Source organism: Festucalex cinctus, chromosome 13 (assembly GCF_051991245.1).
Source record: "Festucalex cinctus isolate MCC-2025b chromosome 13, RoL_Fcin_1.0, whole genome shotgun sequence".
NCBI classification, from domain to species: Eukaryota; Metazoa; Chordata; class Actinopteri; order Syngnathiformes; family Syngnathidae; genus Festucalex; species Festucalex cinctus.
This window is the reverse complement of record NC_135423.1, coordinates 20331049-20351942: the sequence shown is the minus strand read 5'-3', so window position 1 is coordinate 20351942 and position 20894 is coordinate 20331049. Positions and strand designations below refer to the sequence as shown.

Genomic DNA, 20894 nt, shown 5'->3' with positions numbered 1-20894 from the left:
ATATATATGTATGTATGTATATGGATGGCTGCATGATCTCATAATAGTTGCTGGTGAGCTGCCTATCTAATCCCTGCTGACTGGGATGAGAGGTATTCTATACCCTGGACATGCAGACAAAACAAAAAAAAACAAAAAAAAAAAAACTCAAGCTCACATTCACATCTGAGTCAGGTTTGATGAATAAATAATGGCTTCCTGTGAGTGAGTATACAGTGCAAAGCATAAATGAGTACTATACACCCGAATGGGTTTGTAAGAACAACTTTAGTTTCCTATCAGAATTAAGATTTTCTATGGGATGCTGTACTACAAAATACTCCCACAAATGCGGGCCATTGATTGCAAACAAGATTTGTTCATTAGTACCCACAAAAAAAGTTTTTTTTTTTTTTTAAATTAAATATATTAAAGTACAGACCCTGAGAAAAAGACTGACAATTTGTTAATTCCAGGCCTAGCAGACATGTTGCTATCCGTAACAGTCATGGAGCTCATAGAAAATGCTAGATGTCAATATTTTGTTGTGGGTTGCATTAATTTTTTGCATTAGTTAATTTGATTAAAATGAGGATTTTGTAATCTATGCATCCTATTACAACCTTACTTTCATGTTGTGAGTTAAGTGTATATTCTATAGAAAACATTTTGTCAAAAGCTTGGAAAAAGTTCTTATGTTCATTGCGATATTGAACAAAATCTTTAAAATTTTCAAAGGAGGTGTATTCACATATGCTGAGCACGGAATATCAGCTTTGTGATCAGTTAAACAGGCCCAGATTTTACACTGAATACAAATATGTCAATTTGGGAGTAAATTGAGACTAGATCATACTTTCAGTATTCATAATTTTTTTTGTGACATTTTTGTTTAGTAGTTTGGGTTGAGATTCAATGTAAAAAATGCCTCGCCTTGGTACAAGAAAAAAAAAAAAGCTGAGAATTGCTGCACTAGTCCATATTGTAACTTCTTATGTTATCCTCTCATCTAGTTTAGTCACGATACTAAAAATTGATTTTGATATTATACCTGCAAATAGTACCACGATTGAAACAATGGTACAACAAAAACCGGAAAATTAGTAAAACAAAGTGCACAGCTAAAAATCTTCAATTTCTTTTTAATTGCATTGGTCATAAAGTTGTTTGCATACTAATTAAAATACTTTTGATAAAATACTTTTATATCGAACATAAAATATTTAACATTTTTATTAAACACTATAGAGCATTTTTTATATACACGCGTTGTAGTAACCATTCTTAGAAGGGAGACAGAATTACAGTACACACTAAAAAAAGACACAAAGGCTTAAGATTGTATCAACAATATTTTATTCTCTACAAGCTCCAGTGTTATGTTTCCTATTTGACATTTCAAACCAACAGTAAGAACAAATTGATTTCTTTACATATTTACAAATTGGTTTGGTCATTATTTACTAACACCTCGTTGTAGACGCTAGGTCACGGACACAGCATGTTTACCGTAGTCACCAATTTCTCCATTCAAGGTGGCCATTCTCCCTTGAATAATAACAGAGACCTTGGAGGATGTGTTTAACAGCCACAGCTGTTTGAGAAGCGGAGAAAATCTTAATGAATTTCATTTGGAAACATTGACAGGTAAATAAGAAGGGATGCGACTGTGTGGGCATTTTCACATTTTTGGACCTTTTACTTTGGATGCGTTTGGCTAAAATGAGCGAGTTGAAAGAGAAGTGCAATGAGTTCAACTGTGTCTTGACACCTGTGCTTCTGTCCATAAAGGGCATACAAAATATTAGATTAGTTCATAAACTTCCATCTTGTTCTCTTCTCATTTGAGTGAAAAAAAAAAAAAAAATGGCACATGTACAGCTATGACCGCATGGATTTACATACATTTGATTCAAACGTTGATCCAGTTTCAACCCAGTGTGAATAACTCTTACATGATGACACAAGATTACAGTGGCTCAATGAAATGCAATAATGGTTCCAAGACAAAATGAGATGGCATTATTCAATTGCAAATATCAAAATATCCATAAAGCTGCAACACAAATTAAAAAACAGTCTTTAGAATAATTGCGCGTTACATACAATTTTGTGAGAAGACTTTTACTATCTTAACACGCAACAAATGACAAAGTTGAGTTCCTTTGCTAAAAATTTGGTTAAAATATAAACACATGATATATTTCTACCATATACAGCATAAACAGATTGGATTTACCTGCCTTGTCAATATTTGTGAGGAAAGTAAACTACAAATTAAAAAAAACAAAACAAAACACATCCCTTCAATCAATCAGTATTTTTTTTTCTGTGCCTCAGATGCCACAAAATGTTAAGACACGAGTCAAATTGAAATGTTTTTTCTTTTGTTTTTGTTTTTATTCTAGCCTACAATTGTAGTTACAATATGTACAGTAAAAAAAAACAGATGCTTTCCTTTGTATGGGGATTAGGTGAGGGAATGGGGAAGTGTCACCTTTAAATATATATTTGTTCTTTTAGAAAGCATTTATCAAATAAAATCTAAAAGCAGCACAGAGGTTTGACAAACCAGATTATGCATAACAGTGAATAAAAAAAAACAAAAAACAAACATGGATCCAAATAGATCTGAACATTGTTATACTTTGAAAAGCAATTCATTCCCAATAGTGCATTAGCATTATTTCATTATTCCAAAATTAAAGCATGCATCTCCAGTACCAAGAAAAATATTTTTTATTAAAAAAAAATAATAATAAAAAGACAAGAAAATTGGAGATGCATTCTTGAACAGTGACATCATATTCCTGTGTCCGTGTAAAGAGTATTATGGGTAAAGCATTTCATCAATAAGACTGTGAACAAGATGGTAGGCTGCTTAATCGAAATGAGTGCATAAACACAAAACATTTTCATCAAATCATCCAACCATTGAAAAAGTATACTGTATTAAGCGACATATTGCACCCCAAAAGTCTGTCATCGTTTTCTCTTCTAAGGCCATTACATTCTTCTTATGCTATACGTGGAACATCCATTTTTTTCAATTCATAATCATCATCTGATCACAATTTCATAATTTAACAAACTGTGGCCCAAAAATATCTTCAAACAGAGACCACATGCATTTATGAAGGGAATTTGCATTGACTCTTGTTATCCAACCATACAGTATTGACACGCTGAAATGGAAATGCCTTCATTGTTTTGTGGAAAACAGAACAAACAAACCAACAATATAAAAACCATCCAACAACAAATGAACGCCAATAATGGATGATTGAATTCCAGTCTTCTATTTCCAAATAAAAAGCTAGGATTATTACAATAAATAAATTGGCATTGTATGAACTCTGCACTGCAAAATCCTACTTTGTTTTTAGAATTAAAAAGAAAAATGTCAACACACAAGAGTAGAGAAAGACACAGTTGTAATAGTAAAATAAAGGGCAGCAGGCTGTTTCAGCCCATATTCAGTTTGGTTTTCATCATTGGATTAAAAAAAGAAAAAAAAAAACCCAAAAACTAATTGAAGTCCTGTCTTCAAAGACGTGTTCAGACGAGCGAGCCCGCTCTGCTCTGGGCGGGCACCATGACGGGCACCGCCCCCATCCGCTCCAGCGTGGCCTGGCTGACGGCGTACGAGTGCGTGTGCTGCCCGTGCGTGGGCGTCGCCACCGGCTTGAGGCTCACGGAGCCGTTGCTGCGCACCATGGCGGGGGGAGACGGCGCCGAGTTCGTGGTGACCACCAGGGTCTTGGGTGGCGGGAGTGTGTGGCTGCCATTGGCAAAGTTGGAAGTTGTTGTCGTCGCGGGCTGAGTGTGGCGAGACAGCGGGGCGGAGCCCGGCGCCGGCACCGCCGAGCCGTGTCCGTGTCCCGGGTTCTGGGACTGTCTGTGGCCGCCATGCGCGCCATGGACGGCGGTGGCGAAGGTCTGCCGCGTGTCTCCGTTGTAGCGGGTGTACGAGTTGGTGTCGTAGTTGGGTTTGGGGTTGTGCCAGTAGCGACTGTTGTAGGTGTTGGTGGAGGTCAGGGTGTCGTTCTCGGAAGACGACGCGTCGGCGTGGAACGCTTTCACGGATGAGGACCTCTTTGGGGGGAGGTCGTCTTCCCTGTGGAGATGAGACAGTGAGAGGTCAGTGATGGAGAATATATATATATTTTTTTTAATTCATTCATTTATTTTCTTTTACTGGGAGTTTGACTCTATATTGCATACAAACTGATGTACATAATGTTAAAAAAAAAAAAAAGACAGTTAAAATAATAAATTATTAATCTAAAAACAGTAAAGTCTTCAATTGCTTCAATTGGCGTACCCAGAAAAATATTGGAACATACTCTCGCCACACAAATATGGAGACATCACACAATTATAATAATTTAAATTATCATATTTAAATTTTGTAAAGTATTAATGTTATGATAGGAGAACATGGCGATTAATTGGAGATATGGGTGAGTACCAATTCTAGGTATAGATATTGGGCCAATATACCCAACCTCATTTCAAAGTAAATGTACCTCCTTGTGGCCATTTTACAAACAGGAACTAGAAATGAAAAGAATGGGAAAATTGCCATTAATTTCATGCAATTTTAAGGGGAAAAAAATGCTAATATTGGAATATATAGGTCTTTCTTTAAAATTGTCTGTTACAATTTTTTGGGGGGAAATTTTATGTAACAAAAGTACTATTGGTATTCGTATGTAGTATTGCAACAAGTCATGCTGTTACTGTGTCTTTGTTGTTTTTGAATATACTCCAGCTACAGTAACTTTTGCGGATGTAAATCAATCACTGGCCAACAATTGTTTTTCATTTTCCATGAGCTATTTTTTTGTAACTGATTCTATACAGTCTTTGGTCACTGATCTGCCATAGTTCATTTTTTTTATTATTATTATTATTTCATTTTTATTTTAGCTCTCTAAAGTTCCTATTCATGCGATATACACATACATATTGTTACTTTTGGGCTAAAAAACAAAAACAAAACAAAAAAACACTGTTAAACTTTGCTTTAAACTATTGTTAAACAAAACTGCTTTACATAAAAAAAAAATGCAAAACCCCCCCAAAACAAAACAATAAAAAACAAATAAAAAACAACTAGAGGTTAGTTTACAGTAGGGATGTAACGATAAGGGCAATATCGTGATATCGTGATATTAAAACTGCCACAATATCGTCGTCATGTTCACAATATTTAAAAGGAACAAATTTGTAAAAAAAAAAAAAAAAAAAAAAAAAGTCATGTTGATTTCCATTTGTGCAGTTCTAGCACCCTCTAGTGGCTAGTTTATTAGTGCAATTTAATTTTCATTAGGGATGTTTTGGCCTTCTATGTTTAAAATCTATGCTAATTGTCAGATGAAGGGGAACGTAATATGCTTGTGAAGCGATCAATGTGTGCTTGCATTATCAAGTAAGTGCCTCAATATTGTTATTAGAGATTGTAGGTGGTTTATATGCATTGTTGTTATGTACAAAAGCACAATATTGTGCTTTTTTTTTTCTTTTTTTTTTTTAGTATGAGCTCTTTTTTTGTTTTTTGTTTTTTCTTGTACAATATTGTGATCTTTTTTAAATATGCCGACCCCCCCCCCCACACACACACACACACAATATCGTGATATTTATTGTATCATGACATTCATATCGTGATATCGTATTGTGATGTTTGGATATCGTTACATCCCTACTAAATTGTCCATAGGTTTGAATATAGTCCAGGTAAGTCATTTAGGTTTCAGTTCACCAGAGACCAGAATGACTAGGGGAAACTGGGGTAAGTTGAGCCACCCCTTATTTCAAAGAAACCATAAAACATGGAGTATATGACTACATGTTTAGAAGAAAGACAATGCAAATGATGCCCTGTGTGTACAAGCACAAAATGAACAGGGGTTAAGCCCCCTAAAAAATGGGAAAATGGTTCAACTTCTTATGCTCAACTTGTTGTCACTATTGTTTGACAGGCTTTATCACCAAAATTGCTCTGCAAATTGAAATCACAATTCTTACTACAATTCCTTAAATAAATAAATAAAGATCAACCTGATCTCATTGGGTATCTCCTCCTCCTCGTATCTGTTCTTATTCTTCCAGTAGTAGAGGCTGACCACCACTAGTAGGCAGCAGATGATGAGCGCCAGCACTCCGGTGGCAATGGTCCCTGCGATCAGACCCACACTCTGAGGCTGGGCTAAATAGTGAGAGAAAGAAAAAAAAAATATATATATATATAAATATTGCACATGAGAAGAGGGAAAGAAAGAACTGTCAGAGGTTGTGTTCATTCACAAGGAGCAGGGAGGAAAATCAGTCTGCAATGTACTGTATGTTTACTTTTTGACTAATGAAACGTCAACATTGCTGATGATAAATATGAATAAACCTACCTACAAATGTTCAATATGATCAAATATAATAATAATAATCTCTGCCTGTCTGGTGACCCCATAGTGTTGGTTCAAGTGTGTAAACAAACAAAGTTAAGCCCATTTATTAATATATATATATATATATATATATATATATATATATATATATATATATATATATATATATATATATATATATATAGTGTTCAAGTGCTATTGTAGGGAATACTTGAATTTGCATATTCTTGTTTTATATTTTTGTCTATTTGACATTTATCTCCTAATTTAAAGGGATACTCATTGAACAATTTTCAGCAGTGAAAAGTTAATATTTTGTCCAGAATTAATGTGATAACTTCATTAATTTTCATGTAAAATTAATACCTTTAAAAACTTTTTTTTTTTTCCTCTTGCTGTCGACTGATGATGACATCCCCTGTGCTGAGAAGTGAGGCAACAACCAATCATGTCTCACCTGTTTTCTGGAGTTGGTCAGCAAACTGAGCCATGATTGGTCGTTACCTACTTCCTCAGCACAGGTGACGTCATCATCAGTTGACAGCAAGGAGAAAAAAAATACTTTTCAAAGGTATTAATTGTACATGAAAAATAATAAAGTTACCACATTAATTATAGACAATATATTAACTTTTTACTGCTGAAAATGGGTCAATGAGTCAAATATAAATACATAAATCAGAAGTTACTCAGTACTTGAGTATTTATTTTTATTCTTCTTGTTATTATTATTATAAAAAACTTAATCAAGTAGTTATTTGGAGGATGGCTTTTTGTTATTACTTGATTTATGTTATTCTAAAGTAACAGTAGAGCATGAGGAGAACGTTATCCACCTCTGCTTGTCATTCTTCATAAAAAAAAAAACAACAACAACAACAACAACAAAAAAAACATTACTTTCCTCACTATCATGCCATACCAGGCCAATTCTTTGACCTTATCTTACACACTCCATCTTCATTTTGGTCTGATTGTGTCAAATAAAGTTTTGACATCGACAATGTTTGATTCTTGGTCTCGTATCAAATGTCACAGAGTAGACTTTTCAACTTCAGTCTTTCATCCGATGAGTGAAACGTCTATAAATACCAGCGACGTGTTAACGGAGGCACAGCTTTGCAGCAGCTATAGAGGTTATGTGTTTGGAGTACTTACGTGCAACAACCTGAAGATTGAGCAGGCATGTGCTCTTGCCGATGGCATTGCTGGAGGTGCACTGGTAGAGACCTGAGGTACTGGTGCTGATGTTTCTCAGTGTTACAGTGCCCTGCATCTGGTCTGTGGGACACACACAGGTTGTGTTGTGATTAAACCAGCACATGCAGCATACTACCCATTACAGACCTTCAGTTTAACTATGGGGAATGTGCTGCTTCAGATAAAGTTCCATTTTGTTACAGTTTGATTTGAACCACCCTTCAGTTAACCAGTAGAGGGAGCCAGATAGCTTTAGAACAAGTACGACAAACGCTGCCAGAAGCACTACACAAATATTCAGCCCTCAGTTTTGATTGACTCAGTCGTTGATATATTGAATTAAGAGTAGGCTATGTTTATTATGACTGTGGTTAATTGTGTAGTAGTGAAAGTGCATTTATGATTATGTGCTTTTTATCAATGTGGTTAAAAATGGCCACTCAAATATTACAAGAAAAAATAAACACAGTATGAAACAACAATTCTACACATTATAAACTACAACCCCAATAATAAACATGTACAATAACTACCGGTAGTTAAATACCTCCATGACAGTATGATCACATCATCATTATCTTTGTCATGGCGAAATCATTGTTACAAGTCATAGTACCTAGACCTTACGTGCACATCAGTGGTGTCCAAACTATGCCCAGGGGCCATTTAAAAAAAAAAAAAAAAAAATATATATATATATATATATATATATATATATATATATATATATATATATATATATATATTGGCAATGTCAAAGTGGTCCTTCGATTTTTCAGTGCGGAAAAAGATTGGACACCCCTGTTTGTCGATTGTGCATGTGTGCCTAATGTTTTGGCCACTGATTGTCCATCCATCCATTTTCTTGACCGCTTATTCCTCACAAGGGTCGCGGGGGCTGCTGGCGCCTATCTCAGCTGGCTCTGGGCAGTAGGCGGGGGACACCCTGGACTGGTTGCCAACCAATCGCAGGGCACACAGAGACGAACAACCATCCACACTCACACGCACACCTAGGGACAATTCGGAGCGCCCAATTAACCTGCCATGCATGTCTTTGGAATGTGGGAGGAGACCGGAGTACCCGGAGAAGACCCACGCGGGCACGGGGAGAACATGCAAACTCCACCCAGGAAGGTCCGAGCCTGGACTCGAGCCACTGATTGTATTCTGCATATTTATCAATTGTACTAGATTAGTTTGTTTCACAGAATGAATGAGTTAAGAGGGTTGCATGCACTGTGCAAAAGCACTACTTGAGTCATGAAACGGCTCAAACAACTGCCTGGAAATTTTATTGACATGAAGAGAGTCCAATTTACAATCATGACTTATTTGTTTCCTGTAAAAATCCGAGTCCTCTTTGTGTGAGCCTTTATTTGACCGGTAGTGTACACACAGTGCAACAGGTGATGGAGACTGTCTGCTGTGCAAAGGTCACAGCCGGATAAGAAAGGAGAAACCACTAAAAAGCTCTCTTAGGCTGAATGCCAGCTGCCTAGTGACAACATCCAGTTTAACGCATGCAAGTGCTTCTCGGATGAAGTGCGAAAACGTCAGCAATTGGTAGTCAGCATGAGAGAAGGGGGTGAAAAATAGAACAGCACCACACATTCTTGATCACACGGGACATCAATCAACGGGACATCAGTCCTCAGAAGGATCACAGGACGGAAATGTCCAGGTATGGTCGTGATAATGGAAGGCGGAGTCTTGCGCTCCCTAACGAGTGTGTTACATTTACCAGCAAAGGTGGGGCAAAAGGGAACCCCGATGGCCAGCTTGTTTCTAGTACCTTGCATGGCGTTGTGCGGCAGCTTGGGCAGCGCGTCCAGCTTCTCCCACGAGTAGGATGGTGTTGGAATACCTTCATCTGAACTGCAAAACAGCATGATGTCGCTGCCTACATCCAGCGCTCCCTGGATTCGACATGCTGGCACCGAGGGGGGCACTGACAGATGAAAGAGTGGGTGGTGAGATGTCAACCACTTTATAATGCAAATCTTTTTTTATATGTATAAATATTATATTTGCATAAAGAGCTGAAATTATATGGTCTTTTAAAGCAGATAAGTAGTTCATTCAGTAGGTGCATATACTGCATTGTGATTTGAAGACAACATGAAAAACTAGCTTTTGGGTCAAATTCGAGGAACATAAAATGCACCGTAACCTAAAGGTGAAATTTAATAATCATGTCTACAACGTTTTGACAACAAAAGCAAAAAGTACCTAGCACAGTGAGCCCGATGACACCAATATTGCGCCCCCCTCTGTCCGGGAGGTTGTTCACCAGACACTGGTAGGTTCCGGTGTCTGACAGTTGGGTGTTGTTGATGAAGATGGAGGCACTTGTACTTGGCATGGTGGACACAAAACCCACACGGCCATTGAGGTGGTTAGCAAGGCTGAACACCTGGCCACCCTGGTAGATTATCACCTGCATTGGGACATCACAGAAGGGAGAAGGAGGTGGCACCAACAAGGTGAGGTTGGGTGGAAAGTCGACAGAAATTAAATTATTGACATTGGTGGCAGAGCCCCAGTTAAGTAATAAGGCAGTTGAAGGGAAAAAATATACATAAAAAGAAAAAAGGAATACCAAAAATCCTATTGCTTGATTTGTATTTCTCTTTTGAAGTGTGCCATGTATTTAGTTTGTTGACAAGACTCGATAAGTGGTTGAGGGCAATCCAGTGCAACCTTGTAAATGCCTTGCAGTTTGGAAACGGAAACAAAGATATGCCTATAACAACTAGGGCTGTCAAAGTTAAAGCTTTAATAGATTAATTAATCACAGAAAAATGTCACATTAATCACGTATTAACGCATATTAATCGCACTATTTTCTTTGACCGCGCTTGAGCCTTGAACGTAACCGCGGATGGTTACATTGAAGGCTGCGCAGGTCAGTGATTAGGTCAATGCACGGCATTTCCTATGCCTGTTGTTCCAAAATGAGTGGGGTGACTCCAGTTGGTGTGCTCGGTGGTAAATTGCATTTAAATGCATTTAATCAATGTTTGCAAATGACATTCAGATAATAAAATGCGTTAATGTCAAAATATTACTGTATTTTGTATTTATTTTATATAACGAGAATATGCAAGTAATTTAGCTGATTAATCGTGATTAATCAAAATTTAAAAGTGTGATTAATCAGATTAAAAATGTTAATCGTTTGACAGCAGTAATAACAACACTAAATTTTTAAGAGGAATTTTACTAAAAATCTACACAAAATTATTTTTAAAAACTCATTCATTGCCAGACATTAGAACATTTTAAAATTTAAATATGCACTGAATATACCAAATAACACAATAGACTCTCTCTTTTCTTCCCTTTTCCATTCATTTGTAGTCAACAGTCAGAAAAAGGTAAGTTGCACAAAATGCAGGCATTTCTCCCATTGACTTTCATACTGTATCTAAAATGGGGCAATGATGTCAACTATGGTGGTTGTGCATCAGCAAAGCTTTTTTCAAGTTTGAAATTTACAGTGGAGCAGAATCAGATGCTCCCCCACTAATCCCCGTTGAAAAAACACAATTGTCAAGCATACTCTAATGGCAGTGAGTTAAAACAATGTTGCTTTCGTTTGCTTGTTTTTCATTCATGATTTGAATGCGCAGTGTTGAATATGCCATTGGGAATGAATGGTGAATTGCTGGTTTATTAATTTTAGCAAAACCATAAATTGTTGGACTGGGACAAATACAAGCGCACTTGGCGTGAATTTTCGGAACATGTAGAAGTTGAAATGGTGAAAGAAAATCGTTTGAAAAACGCGGAAGGATTAGTACGTCAAAAAAGTGCGAGAAACAAAATAGCGGAATAATAAAATAACATATAATTTGTCTCACTAGTGTTGTGGCGGTAGTTCTACTTAGTGCTGAAGTTTATATTGTCCACTTGAAGAAATAAAAAATCAAAACAGACAAACCTGTTCAAATAAGTGGTCGTTTCTAGTGCAGTGACGAAAGAGAACATACTAAAAGTACGCTTTCTTCAAGCTATATGACTCTTAAGATAAAAGCATCCACTTAATGGTATGCATTATTGAAAACGTTTGACTTCACAATGTCAACTGCAATCTGTTGCATGATAATATCACAGTTGTTTCACATTCTGTTAAAGGTTGAAATAACATTCTCACAGGTCCAAATTGAAGAATGTTAAAAAAAAATAAAATACAGACATTCTTTTAAAAGCCCAGCTCTGATTTCAAACTAGCTTTGAACAGGCTGGTTTGTGCGGCCGAGCCCCATGTAAAACAGCTCTCACCCCTCAGCTGGGCCTGCACAAAAGATGAAGAGGACACACACAAACACATGGTCTGCGCACATGCACACGTCAAGTCACACACGGAGGGGAATCAGAGGGGCCATTCACTTGGCTGAAAAGAGTCCTCATTGAACTGTTCAAAGGCCCGGCCAGGGAAACAACCAGCTTCAGTGTGTGCGTCTATGAGCGTGACAAGGACAGTTTTGATGAAAGCTGTGTGTTTCTACGTGTGTACGTGTGTGTCTACTGCTTAACGGTTGTAAATTGCACGCCTGCAATTTCCTGAGTGTAGTGCGCTCGCTTTGTCCTCTTACGTGCAGATGAATAGGCAGCTCCTCAGCTGTGATGAGAGCCTGCAACTTCATCTCCTCCATGTCTGTGTGGTTGGGTATGTCAGTGTGCATTCATTGACTCGTAGGATTGCGATATCAATGTATCTTGGGTTGAGAGTGTGTGATTGCAGTAGCAAAATGACTGCCCCTTGGTTCTACCCCCGTTTTACACCGGCACACATTCACCAGCAAAGTGGTTCGATCGAACCACAGAGGTTGGGTGAGTCAGTCTCGGGGGTTTGACGAAGGTCCCGACTCAATTGATTCGTGATGACACGCCTCACTTGGCCATCACTGGCAGCAGGTGATCACATTACATTGCTTGGCCCATTTGTGGTTACTGTGATGGTACGTCATGTGATTTCTTTATTATTGTTCTGTATTTTCCGGACTATAAATCACACTTTATTTTTATAGGTTGGCTGTTCCTGAAACTTATTTACTCTGGCGCGACTTATACATGAAAAAATATACCTGCGGTATATAATTTGACAGACAGGCACAGGAGGGCACTCTAAACTTATGCACCTGTATCATCTACTCCTTAACAATTAAATTTTTTAAACAGTATCCGCTCGCTTTCAAAGACAACTGAGAATGACTGAACACAAATGCCCCCCAAAAGAAAATCCTATTCTACAGACTACAAGCTACAAGTGAACCTTCATTGTGTTAGCATATCTTACACCTATTCAGCCTGTTCTCTATTATTTTATGAATTTTATAACTTGCCACCCAAGATGACGTAATGTCTGTTTTTGGTCAAGTAGTTTGTAAAATAAATTACCCGTTACTTATACTCAAGTGCGATGTATGTTGTTGGGTTTTTTTTTCTTTCTTTTTTTGCCTAATTTTGCATTTTATGTTTCAGTACCTACATGTTTCAGTAACTCCAAAAGAGTAATAGAACCTCCAGCACCAGTCGAATCTTTTTGCTGTCTGTTTTCACACGACTGTAATCCTGTTTCATACTCTGTTAACTTTACAATTTACTCACGATTAAAACGATCCAATCAATTGACCTCACAATGAGCAGAGGATTAACTAGGCAGTGACAACTTTCGATGCATTTCAGCATATCCACTTGTTATAGTTTAGTGTTTTTCGAATCAGCAGTACGAAACAATTAAATTAATGTTAACTTTATAAATGCCGACAATAAGCACAAGTGTGTTACACTAACACTGTAATGAGTCTGTTGATCCAATGTACTGCATGAGTCTAAATCACCTCATCCTCCCGCGTGACCTGCTTGGCTCGGCCACTGTGTGCAGACAGAAAAGAGGTCAGCACAGGCACTCAGATGATGGACAGAGCAAAGAACTCTGTTGGTTCAAGTCTGGGCATGCCACTGTCTTTCTAATGGCAAACCTCAGTTCCATCATTTCCAACCTAAAGTGTTAAATTGTGTTGTAAAAGCATCTCTAATGTAACCGGTTATTTTCTGATGATCATAGCCTACTTCTGAGCAACCCAAAGGACCTTTTGGCTGCGAACACAAGGGATACTGCTACCGCCTAAATAAAGCCTGAATAAAAAACCTCTAAACCCCCACAGCCTCCCTTCAATTTTCTAACCATAAGCCGTCACTGTTATCTCTTTCGATCCTCTGAGACATGACATCAACAATATGAGCCCTCACTCACTTTAAACTGCAGGTTTGCCATATGTTCCTTCTGTTTTATTGTCAACCAGGATTCCACAGCATACAGTGCGCATTTATTGGATCCAGCCCTAAGAAGTTTCTTTTCTGAAATGATGGTCAGCTTTATTTGATCATCAGCTGCATATTACTCTTTTTTTTCTTTTCTTTTTTTTAACTACTGCTGCTGTGGAATCCAGAGTTCAAAGTAAACATGGTGAAGCTGCATTTAGCTGTTATGCTGCACAAAATGGAATAAGCTGCCAACAGAATTGAAGTCAGCCCCGAGTGTAAATGCTTTTAAATCCAGGTTAAATACCTTTGATTAAGATCTTTCAGTTTTAAATCATGTTTTTTTTCCCTTTAAACTTCCTTATGCTCAATGTTTTTAAAGTTTGCTGTCTAATGTTTTAACATTGTCAATAAATGTTCTTTTAGTAAATTTTGTAACCTACTTTTGTTTGGTCTTTGCTCTGAACGTTAACTACTGTTTGTTGATGCTTATAGGTGTTGTCTTTCCTTGTGTGAAGCAGATTGAGTTGCCTTGTGTATGAAATGTGTGATGGTTCTGTTGTCTCTCTAGCAGTTCCAGAGTGTGGCAGGAGGCGGCGCCAACCTCGCAGGCAGAGGCCTGCTCCCACACCTGAGGCTCATCAGCCTGATGAGCCAACAACCTATTTAACCAGCCCCTCCTTTGGTTCTGTGCCGGAACATTCCCTTGCCATACCTGCTACGTTTGCTTGTCTCCTCCTGCCACACCCTTGTTGTGTTCTAGTCCCTGGTCTCCGGCTTGTAGTGGTTTTTTGTTTCTCGTTCTACCGGTCTATTAAGACGGCTCTTTCTGTTGCTACTTTGGTCCCTAGTGTTTTATGTTGCTACTTTGCGCTTTAGTGTTTCTTCATCCCTGAACAAGGTGATTTTTGGTTGCTACTTTGTTTTCTAGAACTTTTTCCCTGAGCAAGGTGATTTTCTGTTGATACTTTTGTGAACAATAAACTGTGGACTTTGTCTCTCACTCTGCATCCTGGGTCCTGGCCTTGCTTTGCCTCACGGCACATAACAGAATGTTCCGGCCATAATGGACCCAGCAGAGTCAGAGCGCTTAAGGAGTGCGCTTTCGGCACAAGGAGCACTTGTGGGACAACACCAATCAACCCTGCAACAAGTGATGGACCATCTACAGCAACTCACCACCAGTGTGGACCAGCTGAACAAGCAGATGGCAGCCATGAGTCACCAACTGCCGTCGTCCAGCTCCTCTGGTTGCTCGCCCTCTCCATCGGCGGCAACCCCTCCAGCCTCCCAGCCGTCTTCTCCCAGAGAGCCATTTATTCCGATTCCTGCTAGGTATTCTGGAGACTTAGGCACATGTGCTCAGTTTTTGCTACAATGTAGATTAGTGTTTAACCAGCAACCCAGTACTTATGCTACTGCCCAGTCAAAAATCGCTTTCATTATGAGTCTGTTATCAGGACAAGCGGCCGCTTGGGCCTTGGCAATCACAGAACAAGGATCGGCAGTGCTAAATGATTATGAACAGTTTACCGGAGAAATGAAACGCATTTTTGATCACCCGGTGCGAGGCAAGGAAGCAGTTGGCCAGTTGCTGGATCTGCGTCAAGGTAGCCACTCTGTCTCTCAATATGCATTAACTTTCCAGGTTCTGGCAGCCAGTAGCGGATGGGGGGACTCTGAGCTACAAACTATTTTTCAAAAGGGGCTCGCTGGGGAGATAAAAGATGAGTTGGCTTTAAGGGATGAATGTAACTCACTAAATGACCTTATTACATTAGCAACACGGATGGACAATCGGCTCAGGGAGAGACGGCGGGAGAGGAAGATGGACATGGCTCGTCGCTCGTCAACTTTCTCACCGTCCAGCTCAACCGTCATGGGGAACTCCACCGCCTCATCTCCGAGCACCGCTCCTGAACTCCATTCCAGCACGACACCTCGCGACGAGCCCATGGAGTTGGGCAGGGCTCGACTCACCCCTGTCGAACGACAGCGACGCATGAGGAGCCGACTGTGCCTGTACTGCGGCCAGGGGGGCCACTTCTTGGCAAGCTGCCCCGAGTTGCCAAAAGCCGGGGCTCACCAGTAGGAAGGGAGGCACTGGTGAGCCGAATATCTTCCCCCTCGTCCTCCCAAATACAGGTACCAGGTATGATTCACACGACACTTTGCTCGTTACCTGTCCAGGTGCTGATAGACTCCGGAGCCGATGACAACTTCATAGACATTGACTATGTTAAAAACAACAATCTTTCCCTGACTCCACTGACCTCCCCCAAGAAAGTTCTTGCAGTCGACGGGAGGCTTCTAGAAAGGGTTACACACAGAACCACACCCATTAAACTGACACTCTCTAGTAACCATCATGAAGTAATTGAGTTCTATGTGATTTCCTCCCCCCTCAACACCGCAATTCTAGGGATTCCCTGGTTGAAGCTGCATAACCCCCACATAGACTGGTCCACAGGCACAATTCGGAACTGGAGCAACTATTGCCATGCCCACTGTCTAAAGTCAGCCCTACCTGCCAGGGGTCCTAACTCTCCCCACTACTCAAAAGATATTGACCTAAGTAACGTCCCCAGTGAATACCACGATTTAAAGGCAGTTTTCAGAAAGGACTTGGCGTGCTCCCTTCCCCCACATAGACCCTATGACTGTGTTATAGAACTGCTCCCTGGGGCTCCACTCCCAACACACAGACTATACAACTTAACCAAACCCGAACGGGAAGCAATGGAAAAATACATCACCGACTCATTAGCTGCAGGACTTATAAGACCGTCTTCATCTCCATTAGGCGCAGGGTTTTTCTTTGTGGAAAAGAAGGATAAAACTCTGCGTCCTTGCATTGACTACACTGGCTTAAACACCATCACAGTTAAAAACAAGTACCCTCTGCCGCTCCTGGACGCTGCATTCAGCCCTCTCCACAATGCAATGGTGTTCACCAAATTGGACCTCCGAAACGCCTACCACCTGGTAAGGATACGCGACGGCGACGAGTGGAAAACTGCCTTCAATACCCATTTGGGACATTTTGAGTATTTGGTCATGCCCTTTGGGCTCACAAACGCTCCAGCAGCATTCCAGTCATTTGTGAATGATGTACTCAGAGACCTGCTCGGTAAGAATGTTTTTGCATATCTAGACGATATTCTCATCTTTTCTCGATCACATGAAGAGCATGTGGGGCACGTAAGAGATGTCCTGCGGAGGTTACTAGAAAACAAACTGTATGTTAAAGTTGAGAAATGTGAATTTCATGTTTCCACTGTTAATTTCCTGGGCTATGTGATAGAAAAGGGGCAGCTCAGGGCCGATCCCTCTAAAATCGAAGCGGTTAAAAATTGGCCTCTGCCTACCAATCGGAAGCAGCTGCAACGTTTCCTTGGATTCGCTAACTTCTATAGGAGATTTATCCGAAACTATAGTAGTATAGCTGCTCCTCTCACGTGTTTGACCTCAAACAAACTTCGCTTCGTGTGGTCTGCCGATGCTCAATGTGCTTTTAACCGTCTGAAAGAACTCTTTGTTAATGCCCCTGTTCTCGCCCACCCAGATCCCGAGCAGCAGTTTGTGGTAGAGGTGGATGCGTCAGATTCAGGAGTGGGGGCCGTCCTCTCTCAGCGCCTGCCTGCGGACCAAAAACTACACCCCTGTGCTTACTTCTCCCGCCGGCTTTCCCCGGCGGAGCGCAACTATGATGTGGGCAACCGCGAACTCCTGGCAGTGGTCCTAGCCCTCCAAGAATGGCGGCATTGGCTGGAGGGTGCAACTCATCCCTTCATTGTTTGGACGGACCACAAGAACTTGTCCTATCTCCGCACCGCCAAACGACTGAACTCTCGTCAAGCTCGTTGGGCTCTCTTCCTCGGACGCTTCAACTTCACCCTCACCTACCGCCCCGGCTCCCGAAACCTGAAACCTGACGCCCTCTCCCGGCAGTTCGCCTCTGGAGAGGAAGAGAGGGACTCAAGCACGATCCTCTCCCCTGAGTGTGTGGTCGGGGCGATGCGGTGGCGAGTGGAGAAGAAAGTTCAGGAGGCACTTGACAACCAACCAGTTCCAAATGAATGTCCTCCAGGGAAACTGTTCGTGCCACCTGCCGCCAGGACTCCTGTGCTCCTCTGGGGACATACCTCAAGAATCGCTTGCCACCCTGGGATCCACCGGACACTCTCCCTGATCCAACAGCGCTTCTGGTGGCCAACCATGGCTGCCGATGTTCGGGCTTTTGTTGCGTCATGCTCAGTTTGCGCCCGCAATAAACCTTCTCATCAAGCCCCGGCAGGCCTATTACGCCCCTTGCCCATCCCCTCTCGGCCATGGTCGCATATCGCGGTGGATTTCGTCACGGGACTTCCCCCATCCGAGGGCAATGACACAATCCTTACCATCGTCGACAGATTCTCCAAGTCAGTTCATTATGTCCCCCTCCCAAAACTCCCCACCGCCTTGGAGACTGCTAACCTATTGGTCCAACATGTATTCAGGCTCCACGGAATCCCCACAGACATCGTGTCGGACAGGGGTCCACAATTCACCTCTCAAGTCTGGAAGGCTTTCTGTCGGGCACTGGGGATCTCTCCCAGTCTCTCCTCCGGCTACCACCCCCAAACCAACGGTCAGACGGAGCGTGCAAATCAAGACCTGGAAACAGCTCTGCGCTGCGTAGCCTCACGCCTTCCTGCCTCCTGGTCCGCGCACCTCCCATGGGTGGAATACGCGCATAACACACTGATCAGCACTGCCACAGGCATGTCCCCATTTAAGGTGACCTCGGGCTACCAACCCCCTCTGTTTCCCAGCCAGGAGTCCGAGGTTGCCGTCCCGTCCATCCATGCCCACTTCCGCCGTGCCAGACGAGTCTGGAGGGAGGCTCGAGCAGCGCTGTCCAGGACAGCGGAGCGCAACCGACGCCTGGCTGACCGGAGGAGAACCCCAGCCCCCGACTACCAAGTGGGACAGCGTGTCTGGCTTTCCGCACGTGACCTGCCCCTTCAAGTGGACTCCCGCAAAATGGCTCCACGCTTCATTGGCCCTTTTTCCATTGACAAGATCATCAACCCGAATGCTGTCCGACTCCGGCTCCCGTCATCCCTCAGGATCCACCCCGTTTTCCACGTGTCTCTCCTGAAACCGGTCGTGGATAGCCCCCTCCAGCCACCCGCCCCACCGCCACCTCCTCCCCGGATCGTTGATGGACACCCTGCATACACCGTGAATCGCATCCTTGATGTCCGCAGGCGGGGCAGGGGGTTCCAGTATCTCGTCGACTGGGAGGGGTACGGCCCGGAGGACCGCTCCTGGATCTCACGTGCCCTCATTTTGGACCCGCAACTGCTGCGTGAGTTCTATGCCCGTAACCCTGATAAGCCTGGTCGAACGCCGGGTGGCGTTCCTTAGGGGGGGGGGTACTGTGATGGTTCTGTTGTCTCTCTAGCAGTTCCAGAGTGTGGCAGGAGGCGGCGCCAACCTCGCAGGCAGAGGCCTGCTCCCACACCTGAGGCTCATCAGCCTGATGAGCCAACAACCTATTTAACCAGCCCCTCCTTTGGTTCTGTGCCGGAACATTCCCTTGCCATACCTGCTACGTTTGCTTGTCTCCTCCTGCCACACCCTTGTTGTGTTCTAGTCCCTGGTCTCCGGCTTGTAGTGGTTTTTTGTTTCTCGTTCTACCGGTCTATTAAGACGGCTCTTTCTGTTGCTACTTTGGTCCCTAGTGTTTTATGTTGCTACTTTGCGCTTTAGTGTTTCTTCATCCCTGAACAAGGTGATTTTTGGTTGCTACTTTGTTTTCTAGAACTTTTTCCCTGAGCAAGGTGATTTTCTGTTGATACTTTTGTGAACAATAAACTGTGGACTTTGTCTCTCACTCTGCATCCTGGGTCCTGGCCTTGCTTTGCCTCACGGCACATAACAAAATGTGCTATACAAATAAATTTGACTAAAAGATTAGGTGAAAAAAAGTATGTAAAATTTGGAAACAACCCTGGGCAGAGTGATGCTGAAATGAAACGAAAAATCCTATTGCACATTTTGATTCAAGTGTTGTGCTGGTGACGGCCGCAGCGCGGCGTGGCTGCTGACTCGTGCGAGCGGCTTAGAGCAGTTTGTCGAAAAGTGCCACTCACAACAACTGCCATCATTTTAATGGTGGCGATGGTGAGTTCTATTTTGAATCATTTGGCCTTATTTGATATATGCCGGTTGTGAAATCCACAGAAGTAAAACATGTGTGACGTGTTGCTAAGCAACTCTTAAACAAATGCCAGTTGACTTGCTTTTCTGCTGATGCAGACATGCATTCATTCATAAGCACAGTAAAATGATTACATTATTTTTTGTAATAATAAAATACAGTAAAATACTCAAGTACAGTAAATTAATAAATATAGTACAGTACAACTGTGGCCACAGCAGATTTGAATGAAGATTTTCTACCGGGCGAGGCTTTATAACTGTCAGACTGCGTGTGCCGTGTCAGATCATTGTAGAATGCAGCGTGTTGTATTGCGGCGGGCCCATAAACCGAGATTGATGCAACAAAATGACTACCATACACCTTAACTTGCCTAACATGCCATAAGAACCATGACAAAGAGAAGAGGTGAGAGTTGTGGCACGAAAACCTGTAGTTGCATCATCATATTTTGGGATTGTTTCCCTGCCTAGATTGCTGGATGCTTGAAAAATGATTTCCCAAGTTTGTATTACACCAAGACCATCTGTCTGCCAATTGAAGCTTAACAGAGGAGGGGTGACGCAATAGGACAATGACCCAAAACTAAATCTGTAATTGAATGGTCGCAACAGAAGAAAGTAAGACTTCTGGAGTGGCCCATTCAGACTTGACCTCAACCCAATAGAAATGATGACCTCACAAGATTCACATTACACATTCCAATAATATTGCTGTAGTGAAACCATTTTGGAAAGAAAAACAGTCCAAAATTCCTCGTGACTTTTGCGCAGCCATGAGCTGCAACTACAGGAAACTTTGGTTGCATTTATTGCTGCCAAAGC

At 41.6% G+C, this 20894-nt stretch overlaps 1 protein-coding gene across 1 annotated transcript in view; it reads right to left on the bottom strand.

Annotated features, from left to right (window-relative positions):
* Window positions 1-1318: 1318 nt before the first annotated feature.
* igsf11 (immunoglobulin superfamily member 11) overlaps window positions 1319-20894 on the bottom strand; it is a 110308-nt gene continuing 90732 nt past the window's right edge. The window contains exons 4-8 of the mRNA XM_077540896.1: window positions 9822-10029; window positions 9385-9540; window positions 7548-7670; window positions 6046-6193; window positions 1319-4096 (exon numbers count right to left, since the gene is read on the bottom strand). Coding sequence (XP_077397022.1) covers window positions 3538-4096; window positions 6046-6193; window positions 7548-7670; window positions 9385-9540; window positions 9822-10029 — 1194 coding nt within the window. The 3' untranslated portion in view covers window positions 1319-3537. The remainder of the gene's footprint in view (window positions 4097-6045; window positions 6194-7547; window positions 7671-9384; window positions 9541-9821; window positions 10030-20894) is intronic.